This window comes from Strongylocentrotus purpuratus, unplaced genomic scaffold (genome assembly GCF_000002235.5).
Source record: "Strongylocentrotus purpuratus isolate Spur 01 unplaced genomic scaffold, Spur_5.0 spur5_scaffold_12, whole genome shotgun sequence".
Taxonomy (NCBI): domain Eukaryota; kingdom Metazoa; phylum Echinodermata; class Echinoidea; order Camarodonta; family Strongylocentrotidae; genus Strongylocentrotus; species Strongylocentrotus purpuratus.
In genome coordinates this window covers 23,823,526-23,839,956 of record NW_022145597.1, presented here as the reverse complement: position 1 = coordinate 23,839,956, position 16,431 = coordinate 23,823,526, and the positions used below count along the sequence as shown (strand labels likewise).

At 33.7% G+C, this 16,431-nt stretch overlaps 1 protein-coding gene across 18 annotated transcripts in view; it reads left to right on the top strand.

Annotated features, from left to right (window-relative positions):
- Nucleotides 1-16,431, top strand: part of LOC587687 (dedicator of cytokinesis protein 9) — a 125,649-nt gene that overhangs the window by 72,828 nt on the left and 36,390 nt on the right. For 11 of the 18 annotated variants that reach the window (XM_030982171.1, XM_030982172.1, XM_030982173.1 and 8 more), the window contains 5 exons: nt 2,426-2,458; nt 3,791-3,969; nt 4,645-4,927; nt 9,530-9,580; nt 11,398-11,463. In XM_030982171.1, coding sequence (XP_030838031.1) covers nt 2,426-2,458; nt 3,791-3,969; nt 4,645-4,927; nt 9,530-9,580; nt 11,398-11,463 — 612 coding nt within the window. The remainder of the gene's footprint in view (nt 1-2,425; nt 2,459-3,790; nt 3,970-4,644; nt 4,928-9,529; nt 9,581-11,397; nt 11,464-16,431) is intronic. The other 7 variants (XM_030982175.1, XM_030982183.1, XM_030982187.1 and 4 more) reach the window with 3 other exon arrangements.

Here is a 16,431-nt window from a genome sequence, read left to right as displayed (position 1 = left end):
TTGTAGAACAAAACTCAAAAGTAAATGTCAAGATAACCAAATGTCAAGATAACCAAATGTCTAGTTGACTTGGTAGTTTATTACAATTTTGATTGAGTGACAAGTATGTAAGTCAATCGTTTACATGCCAAGAGACAAAGTAGAAAATAGTACTGTAATATTCACATTCATACCTTATTAGCTATGCAACCACGAACCTAGATAACAGTGTTTAACATCTACATGAATGTGGTAAAAAATGTTAAGGAAACAGAAACAGTGCAATTTTTTGACAAAAAGAGCAATATTTTGTTTGTATGTTAGTATTTCAATTTATAATGAATGTGTTGTACTTTTATGTTGTCTGTCGTGTTGTGTTCATTTGTTTAGTAATTGTGCATTTTTTGTTGTGTTTTGTTAGGGGTGGGGGGGGGGGGGTCATGTTAAAAATGAGCTCCATTAGGAAAGGGATGGTGGGATCAAGGAAATATTTTGGCCAAGTGCAAAATATTTTCTCAAGTCAGAAGTGCTTATTTAATTGTTGTATTGTTCAACATGTATATACATCTATTATTCTTGTTATGACCTAAAATGTTAAGGTATTGAAGAAAATCTGTTTGTTTATTGGACCAGGGAGTCAGCACAGATTTGTAATAGTGGTTTGTTTGTTTGTTCGAACCAAATTACCCAAATATTTTAGATTAAATTTTTTTAGTATTTTTCCTTGGTTTCATAATTTTAATACTTCAATGTTTCTTTATTTTTCAATCTGCAATCTACATGATTCATAACTTTGCGTTTCGATATGAAGCATATAATACAAGGAGTAATGGAGCAACAGATATGCAAAAAATTCATCCATCGTTTTTTTAAATGACATAAAATATAGAATAATAAGAATGCATTCGACAAAAACAACCTACATACGATCTAAAAATACATAGTGTTTGGAGTTTTATCTGTGATATTGTTATTTTTTAATGTTTTAAACAAAATTGGTATATGTATATGTTCTGTATGTTCTGTGTCAATGTAATGCATATTTTATGTTAAGTAAGGAAACTTGCTATTTATAAGTCCCATACATGTTAATCATTAACAAGTTAGTAGCAACTCCAGAATGCATACTTAAACATAACATTTAACAATTGAATGGTTTAAAATATGTTCCTCCTGTCAAATGTGAGATTTAAAAAAAAAAATGTAAATTGTGGTATCTGGATGTTTTGTTCATAAAGTGCTTTTGGTTTGTTAACATGTAATTTTGCATGTAATAAATAATAATGATAATAATAACAGAACAGTGCTTTTTAATTACCAGGCATTCATAAAACTAATAATTTGTTTAACTTATTATTTTGATGAACGATTCATAATTCAAAGAAGCAAAAACAAACAAAAACAAAACAGAAAAAAACACCGTAAAAGTAGTGAATGTTTACATGTATTTTTGTCTTTGTTTTGATTCTTAATTTGCTTAAAAAGTGCTCCTTTTTTTTTTTTTAAATGCTTTTTATTTTTGATATCCTTTTGCATGCTTTTTATTATAAAGAAAAAAATGTTTGTGTTTTTGTTCATGTTTGATCATAATTCAGCTAGAGGTCAAAAGGGCATCGAAACGGAGAGGACTGATTTTATTCCAAGAAAGTCATTCCAAGAACTGGGACCATTTCACAAAGCCTTTTTTCCAATGGAAAATGAGAAAAATCAGTGACAAATCAGCTGATGACCAATCAGAAGCAAGGATTTCAGTAGCTTATAACAAAACTGTCATTTGTCACTGATGACAAGTTTTGTGAAACGCCCCCTAGAACTAGCCATTGGTTGATGTCTGCACTAAGCTGGCTACGTTTGCGTAAAGACTGTCCTTTGTCACTGATATCAAGTTTGTGAATTGGCCCCCCCCCCCCCCACTTTTGAACATAGTTAATTATTGAATATAAATAAGCGATGTTTCAAAGAGAAATTTCAAATTTTAATACAGCCACCTTCCATTGGCTCTTCTCCTCAAGAACCATGCATCACAGAGGACAAAAAAATTCTACTTCTTTAGTAATGGTTGTAAAAAGGACCATCAAGTCACTAAAGTCCAATGTCGCTTTTACACTGATATGACCCAAATGACCGCAGATTGTGCCTTTTTGTTTCTCGTACCTCAGTCACACTGCAAACCAAACTTCAAACCAACTCCAAAGAACCGTTTCTGGGCCATTTGGTATAATGTAAAGTTGTGTTTGGTCTGATGTCAGTACAGTTTTGGTCTGGCATTCGTTTCGCCAGTGTGACTGGAATATATTAGCTGGCTTGTATGTTTGTGTGCTCTGTCTTGTCTAATCATCATCATCATCATCCCTAACGTTTGATGTCAACCGTCTTTCTTTTTTTCCCTCGTTCTCCTTATCCTGCCTCTTGTCCATCCGAACTGATGTGCTTGACTCGTTAACAGTTCCGTTCCGCCAAGGAAAAGACCAATACAAAGGTTTGTTGGCATGATGTCTCGGCCTCATGTTTTTTATTTAATTTTTAATTTTTTTTTTTTTTAAACAATTTTTTCTCCTGATAGGGTGTGTTTGTTCCCGCTCCCGCATTGTGTTGCGTGTCTCTCTTAATTGGGGTACGCATCCCCTACATGCTGTACGTATGTACGTCTACAGTGTTCTGTACGATGTACATCTTTAATATGGTTTCACAAGAGTTAATAGACAGGCTAGTGGACATATTTACAAGTAAAATTTAAAAGTGAGCCCCTGCTGGCAAAATTCATACACCTTTTTTTCCCCCACTGGGTCACAGTTCAAAAAAAAAATGCAATATTAGAATGAAGAAATTGTTTGGATTTGAATTTGCTTTTAATTTTAACAAAAATCATGTGGAAATTTTTGATCTGTCCTTCCTTTTTCATCAGGAAAGAAGTTCTTTAAATACTGACATAAAATGTTTTTAAATCTGATTGTTACAAGAGCATTGAAATTCTATCCGTTGTAAGAGGGATGATCGAGTTTGGGTGGGAACCAGTTTAAGAGAGACACTTTTTTTGTAATGTTGCACTGTTTGTAATCTCATATACCATTTCCGTTTGTTGAAGTTCGAAATACCATCCGCCGCATTTGAATTCAAATTTTTCCTGAGATGTTCGGCTTGCAAATCATTTCATTTTTCCAGAAGTTACCTCTGTTTGTATATATATGTGGCATACACTGTTCTATGATATAAAAGGTAAAAGTGTAGTTTGCAATATATACATATCACTTAATCAAAGAAGTGTAATGGATGGATATCTACTATACAGATCTGTTGTCATGTGATATTTTATGTTTATTATTTTTTTAGTTCAGGCCAATGTTGCCTTATATGCCTATTTACTTAAGGTGAACAGTCATGTACATGTACTAGTCTGTATTTTTTGTGCTGTCTTGTTGGGTTTTTAACATACATGTCCAATTATATTTGCATTTCAAAAGTTATTGAGAGACACTTTAAAGCGGATTAACATACATTCATAGTTACATGAGTTTCAGTGATTGAAAATGGTACACTCAACAAAATACATGTAAAGGGTGTATCTGAAAAATCGTTGAACATCCCTAACCTCATTTTTGTTAATTAAGTACCAAAAATATTCACATGTAGATGCTTCAGTATATTTTTGAACAAACACATTTCTACAGAACAACTGCTTTCTCTGTCTTTGATTTGGCTTTATCTAACCATGAATGCAAAAGAATAAAAACAAAATGAAGTCTTTTAACGTGAAAAGTTGCTGGATTTTCCCCCCTCTCTTCCATTACACCTTCTACTCTGAACATGATAGACTTGAAGTACGACTATTCATTGACGGAGGAGTACTGTCAGAATCACTTCCTGGCTGGGCTGTTGCTAAGGGAAGTGGGCGTGGCTCTACACGATGTCACCGAGGTACGTCAGCATGGTATCAGGGTGCTACGGAACCTCCTGGCCAAGCACAGTGCAGATGACAGATATCACTCTAAGGTAAGCACTTCAAGTCGGGAGAAGATCGAACTTTGTGGTGGTGTCTCTGTGATTAGGGTGAGGGAATGTGTGGTAATGGTTGTGGTGGTAGTGGTGGTGATGGTGACGAGGATGGGGTGGGATGATGTTGCTGGTAGTGATGCTGCTAATGCTGATGACGATCCACAGCATTTATCTGGTACCACATGGTTAAACAAATTATTCAAAGGCGCAGTATGGAGGTGTGGTGGTGGTGGTTGTCTGGATGGTAGCACTAGTAGTTGTGATAGCGATGATGTTTGTGGTGTTGGTGGTACATGTAATGATGAGGAAATTGAGGTAGCAGTAGTGGCGATGGTGAGGATGATTGTGGTGAGAATGGTGGTTATGAAAGTGGTGCTGGTGCTAATAAATACATTGTTCAATATGATGATGATGTTGTTGGTATAATTGTTATGATGTTAATTATTCTGATGATGATAATATATTTATTGATAACGATGATGAGGATGATGATAATGACTGAAACCATGTTAACTATTTCTCCCTCGTTTAACAGCAACATCAAGCTCGAATTGCCACCCTCTATCTCCTTCTCATCTCCATCATCCTCGAGATGATGATGACGATAATATATGTGTTGATAGTGATGATGACGATGATGATAATGACTTTCATTTCTCCCTCATTAAACAGCAACATCAAGCTCGAATCGCTACCCTCTATCTCCCTCTCATCTCCATCATCCTCGAGAACGTCCACCGTCTCGCCAAAGACCTCCCACAGACCATCGGACCTGCAACCAACCTCAACGGAGGTCAGAACGAGAATGTCTTTGACCTTTCAACCCTGTCCCAGGTCTCGACAGACAGTTCACAAGGTCATCAAGGTCATGAGAGAAGCAACAGCGTGTCGTCCAGTAGCAAGTCTCGCTCTCTCCAGAGGGACTCCAACGTGCTAGACATCATAGCTGGAAGAGGTAGGTCTAACAATCATTTCTTGACTGCACTTTTGCCATGTTGTTATTGTTTTGACAGAGGGTAAGACACTATGAATATGACCGACAAAGAAAGCGGACAAAATATACAGTTCCTCAGGTAGACAAAGGAACATCCCTTCACTGCTATTATGTAAAAAGGTGAATATGCATGTGACACCTGTTCTACACATTTTTACATAATAGCAGTGAAGGGATGTTCTTTTGTCTACCTGAGGATCTGTATATTTTGTCCGCTTTCTTTGTCACTTATGTTCATAGTGAGAATAGTCTTCTTTCCTCAAAAGCAATTTCCTTTGAATTGCTTGATATTCAATCAAATTATTTGATGCTTTAAATTGATTCTCTCCAAAATTGATTATGGGTCGATAAATCAAACTCAACAAAAATGAATTTTGTCCCATTAGCAACAGAGTTCACAAGAGTGGTAAACAGAAATTGACTGCAGCATTGGCATCCCTTCATAAAAATTAAATTAAATTAAATTTAAAAAAAAGATTTCCTTTTCTGTCTATGATACATGTTTCTGTATAATCTGTTTTGTATTGGACATGACTAGGGCATCCCTGTTGACATGTGTAGTTAAATATAATTTGCGATACAATCTGACATCATGAATTTATTATTGATTATAAAGTTTGGGGTTAGTTTGGGAATTTCCTGCCTCATCCCCAACAAGCAGTATTCTATTTCAACATATCGTCATCCTTGGTGTTTCAGGGGATTATTATTTTAGACTTGTGTTATCAAGTTATTCAGATTTTCTTTGTTGTGATGATGCTTGTGCGTGGCATGCATGGCAACAAATTGGCCGTGTGCATTTTTGCATTGTCTCACAATTTGTATATGTATTAATATCCAACTGTTTGTTTGATAAAATTGCTCCTACAGGCTGATGGCTGTTCACTTTTTTTTAAACTAGTTGTGTGACTCTTATGTTTCATTTATTGTTACCCTAGCAGTAGTTTGGCCTGAAATAATGCTGGTAAAAATAGAAAATTGTGTAATGGAGATATAAATTTTCTATGTCGCCAATTTTTGTTCATCCTCTATTAAACTGCACCGTCTTGTACACTGTCCTGTATATCTTGTTCTGACTTTCAAAGATATTTTTAGTCAGATGATACAACTAGAAACTGGGCATCAAACTTTCCATGAGAAAAGTAAGAGTTATCCTATAAGAGTGTTATTGACAGCCATGAGAATGTATCTGGCAGATAGTTGTAAGGAATAGATAACATGCATATGTCACATTAGCATAATTACATTTATCAAAACTACTCTATTTTATGTATCAAATGTTTTAAAAACAAGAGTTTATTTATATCCCTACCTCAATGTAAATCAAAGTTATACTATCTTTTTGAGTCAATACCCAAGACAATGTACAGTAAGCCTATATATCTTTCCTTTAAAATAAAAAAAAAATCATTAAAAGTTTAATTATTCTTTACGTACTGAATTTTAATTTCATTAATTATAATCAAATTGAATTTTTTGTGATGTAGGACTAGCAACCACCAGACTCTCATCCATGTTCGGAGAAGGTGAAAGCAGTTTTATTTCCATTTTTACTAAATTAATCTACATGTACATGTATTCAAGATTTTATCATTAGCTGCAAAAGCACAAGTTTTATGTATATATAAAACATGTCTTTCCCTTTTAACCATATACTCATTCATATACACCATAACATTGGATCATACAGTGCGGGACTTCAATATTGGCTGTTGAAAGCCAGCAGGGCATTAATGAACTGTATGTAAAAGTAGATGAGTTAATATCCTTCTACTTTTCAGCAGCTAAGTGGCAACTTGTATACTGCTTGTATGCTTTCTGTTGCTTTTGAATATAGGTAAAAATGGTTTACCTTTAAAACTGATCTCATGGTATTTCAAGCCAGCCTAAGGACGGCCTAATTTTTTCTTTCCAAACCTTGAAATGTTAGCAGGAAATTTAGAGTGTTCGTTCCTTAAATTTTACTCACAATATTTTATACAATTAGTTTTTATGAGCTTTCCCCGGCAAAATAATACATTTATATACACCCCAAGCCTTCCTCTTTTCACCCACAAAATATTACCTCTTGTATATCATGCAAATATTGACATAGCTATTTACATACATGTCTTTCCCTTCAACTATCATATACATATCGCCAAGCCCTTCATTCAATCGTCTTATTCCCAAACAACTATGGGCTCTTGTTTGCTTTAATATGCCATCATATTACAATATTTGTAATTGGCTATCAAAACTTCACATGGGCTTGAATAATAGTCATCTATTCCTGCTACATGTATTTCATAAGCCTAAAATAATTTTCAAATGTCATAACACTTCTCTTCCTATTCTACCCGATGTTCGTATTAACATATTTTTTCTGTTTCATGGTACTATATTCAAAGAAACAGTTGGAATTTACAGACTCTTGTTTAGGTTATTACTACGAAAAGGCATACTGTGTTCTTTTTTTTTCACTCCATTTTCTCCTTCTTTACATCTGCAGCTGGAATCTTCTATTTGAACATTATTGTAGGTGTTTCCCGGACAGCTAAAAATATTTGTCTCGGTATCTGAAAAGGGATGAAAACTGTATTGCTGACACAGAATTTAGTTTTGATAATGTGCTGGTTATTCACTATCCTGTCAAAGATTTCATGTCTCATTCAGTGGTATATTAACATGTGTGTCCATTTTACCATGACAGATATAAAAGATTACATATAATCACGATATTATCCTTCATATATTAAACTACTATACATACTGAAGGGTTATATTGAGAAATGAAGTATATTGGAAATGGTGCTACCCTTCTTCTCAAGTTTCATTTATGATGACTTTTTTGTGTGTATTTCAGTGTATACATTGAATTATTGAAAATTAAGTCAGTATATTGCCATCTACCTTAGATTGTATGAATGCTTGATTGAATTTACATGCTCATATACCAATTTTATACTGGAAATATTATAACAGAAGAATTTGATTTAAAACTTTTTTTAAAGTATAAGTTGTTATGCTTCACAACTTATTCTTTATAGGTACATGAATGTCTGCATTTCGATATACTCAAATTGGCAACTATTATCTTCCTTCTCAGTGAAGATAATTGTAGAAGTACATGGACTTAATGTATTTAGCATTGTCTCATTCCCTTTGAAAACAAAATGTGATCATGAATCTTATTCAAACATAAATTTACAATAGTCTCGCCTGAGATACTGGCACGTCTCTGGTTTCAGATCAAGTCATTTTGAAGATGCTAGGATGGATTTGGTGTTGGACAACTTACAGTGAAAAATTCTGAAAAGCTGCCATTATTACCTTTTTTATATTCTGCTATACTTAATTAAAATATCCTGAATAAAATCTATTTTCTTTTCAACTTTCTCTCTCTCTCTCTCTTGTTTCTCAAATCAGTTTCCAAAGACACACCACTCATTGTAGCAGGTACTTCAATGTGTGCAAAAAACACAAAAAATGGTTGAAATTGAAGAAAATTTGCATGTTTCTGTTGTATTCTGTCAACAGTGCGCCGTTAAGTGAGAATCGTACAGTGTTAAGTGGTGATTTTTATTTCTCCATCTTAGCCATTTGAGAATTCCTTCCAGATATTATTTTTTGTGTATTTGATTACCCTCTTTACCGATTTCATGACTATTATCTTTTTGTTAAAGAATACCATCTTTTTTATTTCTTGTGTTTTGAGCCAGAAGAGGCTGTGTTAAAAGTTTCTAAGCAATTGCCTTTCTGGCTCTCAACAGATGATTTGTGCTTAAATGATTTGTAGGTTATTGAATTTTCTGGGAAAAATATGTTACCTGGAAACGTTACTGCCTCTCTGAAATAGTCACCCAAGTTGTACATTTCCTTACATACATTTTTTTGTCTGTAGTTAAACAGTATCATTTTCTTTTATTTCTTCTGTATCATTATGGGGCTTTGTACTAAACGCAATAGAGTACATATATAGTAGTAGCTGTGTTATACACATGTCCAAATTATTTTGAGCATATTCAAATGTCTGTGAGTACTGACACTAATTGTAAACCCAGTTCCATTACTCTAATCACAGCTTTGTATTCATTGATGCAGGTTTTTATAACACCAAATGAAATGAGTTTTCCCGCTTGTTATCAATTAGTTATTTATTAGATCATTAAATTGTTGAGTGCTACAATTTATTTGTTAAAGCATGTTGAATGAAAACTGATTTGTTTTCTTCTATAATTTATTGATGTATTTAGTAGCTGAGTTATGGGGAATGATTTCTTAGATATACAGATTAATTTGTGTATGATGTACACAAATATAAGAAATGAGCTTTTAGTAAATTGCCTCTTTGGTATTTTTGTAGATCTGGAAATATTCATGTACATGAAGCAACGCTCCCACTTACTGTCCTTCATAATTCCCTCAATTGGACTTTTCCTCCTATAAGTTAAAATTCAAAGGATGTATTCCAAACATTACATTTTGATTTAATAATATGTTACTACTATTATATGCAATTCCCCCTATTATTCATTATCAGTGTTAACTATACTTTCTTTATTATATTTTTTATTTTGACAGCCAACGTGCGGGCTAGTCTCCCCCAATCTTCACATTTTGTGAGAAACACTGGTATAGTTTCTCTTTATATTCTGTGTTCAGAGCACTCAACATCTTAACAAGACTTATTTCTAATCCATAGTCACATACTAGATCTCCAAAAAAAAAAATCAATTAATATATTTATCCCTAAGTTTTGGCAGTTAACAGAAGTCTGGTTATTTCTCCATATAATAACAATTATTTTCTTCTACAACATGTACGTGATACGGTCAATTCATTTCGCTTTCAACCTGCATACATGAATAGCATCTTCAGAACTTCAGATATCATAATTCACAAATGTTCAAGTAAATCATCACTTCAAAATGAATTGAAATATTTCTTTTTCTGTTTCATATAATTGAATACACAAACAGGCACGTCCAATTTAGATTACAGAAATCAAACATAGATTTGCAAAAATTATAAAGAATTCTATTTTGTGATGCTTACATTTAGTAAAGTTTGTGCACTTGCTGAGTCAAATTTTCACTTTTATACATTTCACATTAACTGTAAAACCAAGTGAAATTATTATTAACAATTATTACATTAAATGCACATTTAGATATATTTGCTCGTCCGAGTATATTCATTCAAATTTATTACAGTTATGGTTTGAATTGAAAATTATACTTTCTTTGCAGGTTATGCAATAGATAAGATATACAGGTTTCATGATTTATCTAACAAATACTACTTTGTAGAATACTGTTGCATTATATACGAGGGAGACAGTATTTGACTTTCAATCATTGTAGCGTTGGAGATTAAATTATCTTCATACAATCTACTTTAAAGGTAATACAAAGTTTTGGTATGGGGTCATGAATTTGGTTCAACTGAACATATTGGAAGCATATGCGATTGGGATGAAATTGTAAATAATAAACTCTTTGTTATATAGCTCCCTCTCAAGACTGGTATTACTTTAGCTTCAAAACAATGTTTCTTGACTACAATCGACCGATTTGCTATTCCTGTTTGAAATTATACATCAGAACTGCATATTGTAAGATTTTCATGGTCGCAGCTACCATTGAATGGCATCAGACGCTATTTGAAATTTTTGAAATATTCATAATTATTTGAAATTTACCGGGAGCACCGGTAAATTTTGATCTTCAATTTCTCAAAAGCTGATGTGTTTTAGGGACTAAATGTTTTAGTGGTTATAATATATCCAAATGGGCATCGAAATATATCACAATTTTAAAGAATTACTATCCATCCAATTTTCAAAATTTTCCAAAACTTTGCATTACCTTAAAAGGATGATATGATACCACACAGGGTATTATAGTCCTTTTAGGTCTTTACATGGTATATATGTTCAATTTTCTTCTGAGTATGGTATTTGATGAGTTATATGGAGGAGAAAGTCTATCCTGTTATGACGTAAAAGTAATAAATACTTCTGAATTTTAAAGAGCTAGAAAGGCTTTTAATTAATGTCACACTTAATTATTTGAAATGCCCGTCTGTCTGCAAACAATTTGGACTGCACAGGGTTCTATGTTTCCTTTTCTTTTTTAAGAAAAAAAGTGATGATGAACAATTTTATGTTTCTACATACATGTATCTGTCTGGTTCTATGTGAGTTGTGACACTCATGTACTGGTGTGTATCGGTTTTGTACTTTGAATTACTTAGCCAGCGTTTCAGACACATTATATCCGTAACTGTTTGTGCGTGTGCGCTTTGCCTAACATTCAAAACTTATACTCTTCGTTTATAATCACTGTGAGAGTCTCCCCTCCCCCTGGTCTCAAATTGGCAACCCTCATGTTTATTCTGCTACTGTTTTTTATTTGTTTTCTTCATTATTACCCACTTCGTTGACTCAGGAGTACGCCATTCCATTTCCGCCCCATCCATGCCCGAAGCCAAAGAAAGGCGAATGAGCGCGTCAGGTTTGTTTTGGTCTTTTTTTTCATGTCGATTTTCTTTCTCTTTTATTGTTGTTTTTTTTTTTCTTAATGAAAGCTTTATTTAACCCCCACTCTGGTTGTTGGTCTTTGTTGTTGTTGTTATTTATTGCTGAGCTTGCTTTTTGTTTTGTATTAACACCGACGGTGGAGGTGTGGGAGCAAAAGGAAACCCTGGTTGCTTGGAGTACTAGATGCCGATGGGATTACTAGAATCTGCCCCGCTTTTACTGCTGGTACATGTCTATGAAGGAAATATTCTTTCAGTGAGAAAAAAAAATGATGTAGAATCCTAAACAGCTATTCCTACTCGTAGGTTGATGTCTTGATCATAGATAAAGCAATATTTGGATAAGAATGCATTAAAGTACTTGTAGGAAAGGACATCTAACATGTTAACAATAGAAGACCAGTTTTAATCCTTAATCAATTGCTTTATACCCAACAATACTGGAAGATTTCATATGTTTTCTATGGATATTAAGCTCCACATAATGTATCTGTTTAGTATATCGAAGTGTTGCTAGAAATCAATTTTCAGAAATAATATCTAGTGAAAATAATTCAATATTTCACAGAATTTAGCCTTATTTATTTGTCAAAAATATATTGAAATAGTGAAGAAAAACAATAATTTTTGTCAAATTGATCACTTGCAAGTTAAGGCACCTTTTTCACATCTGCATAATTTTTTTTAGAACTATAAATTTGAATTATATTAGAAATGAGATATAGAATCATATGTTGCTTTGCACTTGTGGTGGAGGGTTTATTCGGCTGCTGATTCTGTTTCTTTTTTTAAATTCTACTGCATTTAGTGGCTATTAGGTTTGAATTAAGATCTGTCAGTAGTGCATTTTTTTTAATGGCAAGGGAATTGATGAAAACATAGCAATAAAGATTTTTTAAATTTTAATTAAAATGGACTTTCATAAAACAAAGTTGGGTCTAACCTAAGCAGGCAATTGTGATTTCTTGTTCCACATAAGGTTCTCTCCTAGGCAATATCATTAGCCATTTAATTGTTTTTTTTTTTTTCTATATTTATTTTAATATGTTAGAACAATGGGCAATCTTTGTTCAATATGTGATTTTTTTTTTTTTTTTTTTTTTTTTTTTTTGGGGGGGGGGGAGCAAACTGCAGTAAACAATTAGATGCATTAATTATGGCAGGATTTCATAAGAGTAGCAAGGTTTAAAGATGGTGATGGGAGGGCGTAGTTATCAGCATAAGTGCTTCAAATGAAATGGAATAAATTCATGTTCCTTTCTTCTAGATATGACATTTTTTTTGCTTTGTTCTTTTTATTCTCATATTAAGCAGATAAACATTATTGGGGTTGACAAAATTAACAGTACATGTACAATGTACATGTACTGACAAGCTTCTCCATAACAATTTACAACATGAAAGTTCATTCCATGAGAGGCCACGTACCAGAATAACAACTTCTCAATTATTATTTTTTCTTTTTAAAGTGGATTATATTTAATAGATGAGCTAGGTGTTTGACGTAGAAAAGTTCACAAAATACCTGCAAAATACTGTATAGTTTATATTCCAAACATGATGAAAAATGTCTTTTGCACATCATAGACTAGATTTAGATAGAAATAACATGATGACGTAGTTGAAACATGTAGGAAAAAACATGGTGTAAGAGCGTATGCATTATGTCGATTGATTGGAGTATTATTGTCATCCCAAATGCAGGATGTGTAAGAAAATTGTAATATATTTATGATGAGAAAAGTAATTTGAAATTGCTTTTTTAGTGAATCATTACCGAAAATTGCAACACCTAGCACCCATAATGGATTATTTAAAAGAAAATTGACATGCCCTTCTTTCATACATTCCCTCAGAAAAGGGATTTTTTTTTTTCATTTCTTGTTTGCCTGAAATGTCCTGCATGATGAGTATTGCATTGTGCAAAAAAGGGCAAACCCTTAACCATTCCTTTCCCTACCCCCAGCCCCCTACATACATTACATGTATATGCTTTGCCTGTTGTATTACCCAGCCCAGCCCCTTTCCTTTCAAAGTATGTTTGAAATGCATGCCCCTTCCATGTCCCTCATAATGTGTCTGTTTTGGGCCAGAATGGTTTTACCTCTTTTTTTATTTTTACGAGTTAACACCCTTCTGGCTATAAATAGACAGATAATATTTGTTTTCATGACACACTCTGTACTACTGGTACTCTACAGGTATCTTCTGCTGATAGCAAGAAGGATGTTAACTATGTGTCAAAGGATATGAGTTAATGCCCTTCTGGCTCTCAGCAAACATTATCATATACAGTACTTCACCTGTAATTGTACATTTACATGTACCTGTATTCGTTGCTTACCCTTGAATAAGTATGCTTTGTAATCATGTAACTTCAAAATGTGATCTACGTATATACAAAATATATGATTACAACTGTAGTGTCTCGTATGTGTAGTGTACTGTAGGAGTGGTACACGTAGCAACCTGTTGTACTGTATCTGTACTGTACTACTGTATCTGTTCATATGTGAATCTAGCTCTTGAGTAGATACAAGTTGCTGTGAATATATTATAGAGACACTTAAGAAAGTGTAGACATGTTGGTCATTCAGAATATGTAGTAGTTGACGAAATCTCTCTTGTAAGAAGTGTCTTTAGATATATTATGTAGTTAGAGTCAGGATGATAGATCAGAGGAATTGTGATATTGCTAGAGCCTATGAAATGGAACTATGTGAGTAGGATATGTCAGATAATGGTCACCTTCCCAACAACACTCAAACCTGTCTTAGTGGCCACCTATATATAAAGGCCACCTGTCTATAGTGGTCATGCATTGTGTCTCCCTTAAGAGAGAAATGTGTGTTATAGACCCTGTCTAGAAAGGCAACCTGTCTACAGTGCCCCTTTTTTTTATTCCCTTGGATGGCCTGTATCTACAGATTGACTATATATCCAAACGTGTGTTAATATCTTTGACAGTCATAGCGGTGGTAATTCTCTGTAGAATCTTGTGAGTTAATACTTGTCTGGCTCACAGGAGAGGACTGTGTATTGTCTGTTTGGAGCCAGAAGGGCATTAACTCAATAAACACATAGTTATGACCCTTCTGGCTCTGAACATACGATATAAGGATATCCATGTGCATTAAACCTACATATGTGGATTCTTGGTTCAAGCTGCCAATCATTCCTGTTTCTCAGGAATGATTCCTTTCTTGGCCCTTCAAATAAATGTTCTAGACTCTAGATCCCTCACTTTTGTTGATATCTCTAAAGCACCAAAATACACTGTATTCCTAGGTTTACCTTGAGAGTTTTTTTTCCTTCTTTTTTTTACCTGGGGATAATGGGCTCATATGTCCATGCACTGTATACAATTCAGTGTTACATTTATTTAGTCCCTTGTAAACAGCAATATGCTGCTGTTCTCAACGATACTATGTGGATTTGACTTCAAGATAATTTGCTACCAGTGAAATTTAAATTCCTATATTCTAACCAACACCTTTTTTTATATATGAAAACAGGTTTGTAGGTGGTATCCCCAACATTTGTTCTGGTTCTTCAAACTGCATCATAATGTTTAACATTTCTCTCTTTTAGCCAAGCAACTTTTCTTTTCTTGCAGGTTTTACAGGGCTTTAGCTTTGTGGACAGTCTTTTATATTTCAGATTTCTAAGTACATCTTCAACAAATTTGAAGCTACTCAGACTTAATTACATGGGACAATTTCTTGAAGAAGCATTTTCTTTTCTCTAGCTTGAACCTGTAGTTTAAGATCTGGTCACAATACAATCATGTATATGCAGGTGGTCATGTTCTTTTTAGAGAGAATGACACTCACTTTTCAGAATGTTTCAGTCCTCAATTTTTGTCTCGCCTGCGTAGCAAAAAGCTAGACATAGACATTATGTCCCTTCCAGGACATCAAATTTTTATTTTTTGACCAGTTCAAAAGTGTACCATATAAAATTTACGATATTTGTTGTTGCGATATGTGGATAAGCGCTACGTCATTTATGTTCTGGTTTATCATATTGAATTGCGTTATGCAGGCGAGACCGCCGAGAGCGTTTCCCTTGTTAGGTATTGTGAACTTTGTTAGCACTTAATGTACAATGAAGTATGCTGGAAATATGTTTAATAATATAGTGTGTTGATCACCCCAACAAATGTTCTGTTCTTTTTGTTGATACTATTTGATTCGTGAGAAATATCGTGTTTCCATTGGTTATTTTAAATGATTTATATTTCAAGTTAAAATAAATAGTAAGTCAAACGAGTTGATGACATACTTCATCTATTTTCAGTCATTAAATTTGCTGACAATTCTTGTAATCACTTGTAGTTTGAAATCACTTTCTGTTGAAGCGAGAGAAATTATTCTTCTTAAATATCCTGCCACTCTAAAACATGTCCTCTTTCCAATTTGTGACATTTAAACTTTCATTTCTCAGGTGAGCAGGCCGATAAGAGCACTAACCTCAGTAAATTCCTAAACTTGAGACTTTCAGTCCTTTCGGTGAACGAGAAGGTTAAAAATAGACGCTCGTGGAGCAATAATCATAGAGGTTTGTAGGAGTTAGACCAAATCTGCAGCACATATGCACCAAAACAAAATGCTGGCAAAGGATGAGGGGGGCACATTTTTTATTTGTTCCAAACACTACTTTTACTAACATCATAGGAAGTCAAAGTACACAATTGAGGAAACCTTGTTCATGTAACAGTGAAAAATAATTCAAAGCTGGAGAGCAATTTAGCAATGGAAAGGTCCACGTCTTGATATATACTATTTATCCTTTTGGTATGTGACAAAACTTCCATCCAAACTGTTTGCAGCAAAAAGATAATGAAAAGAAACAGATATCAGGGCAATTTCTTTTTTTTTAATTAAAAAAAGTCATAATGGGGACTTTTTTCACAAAATGCCCTCATGGTATAACCTCAGAAG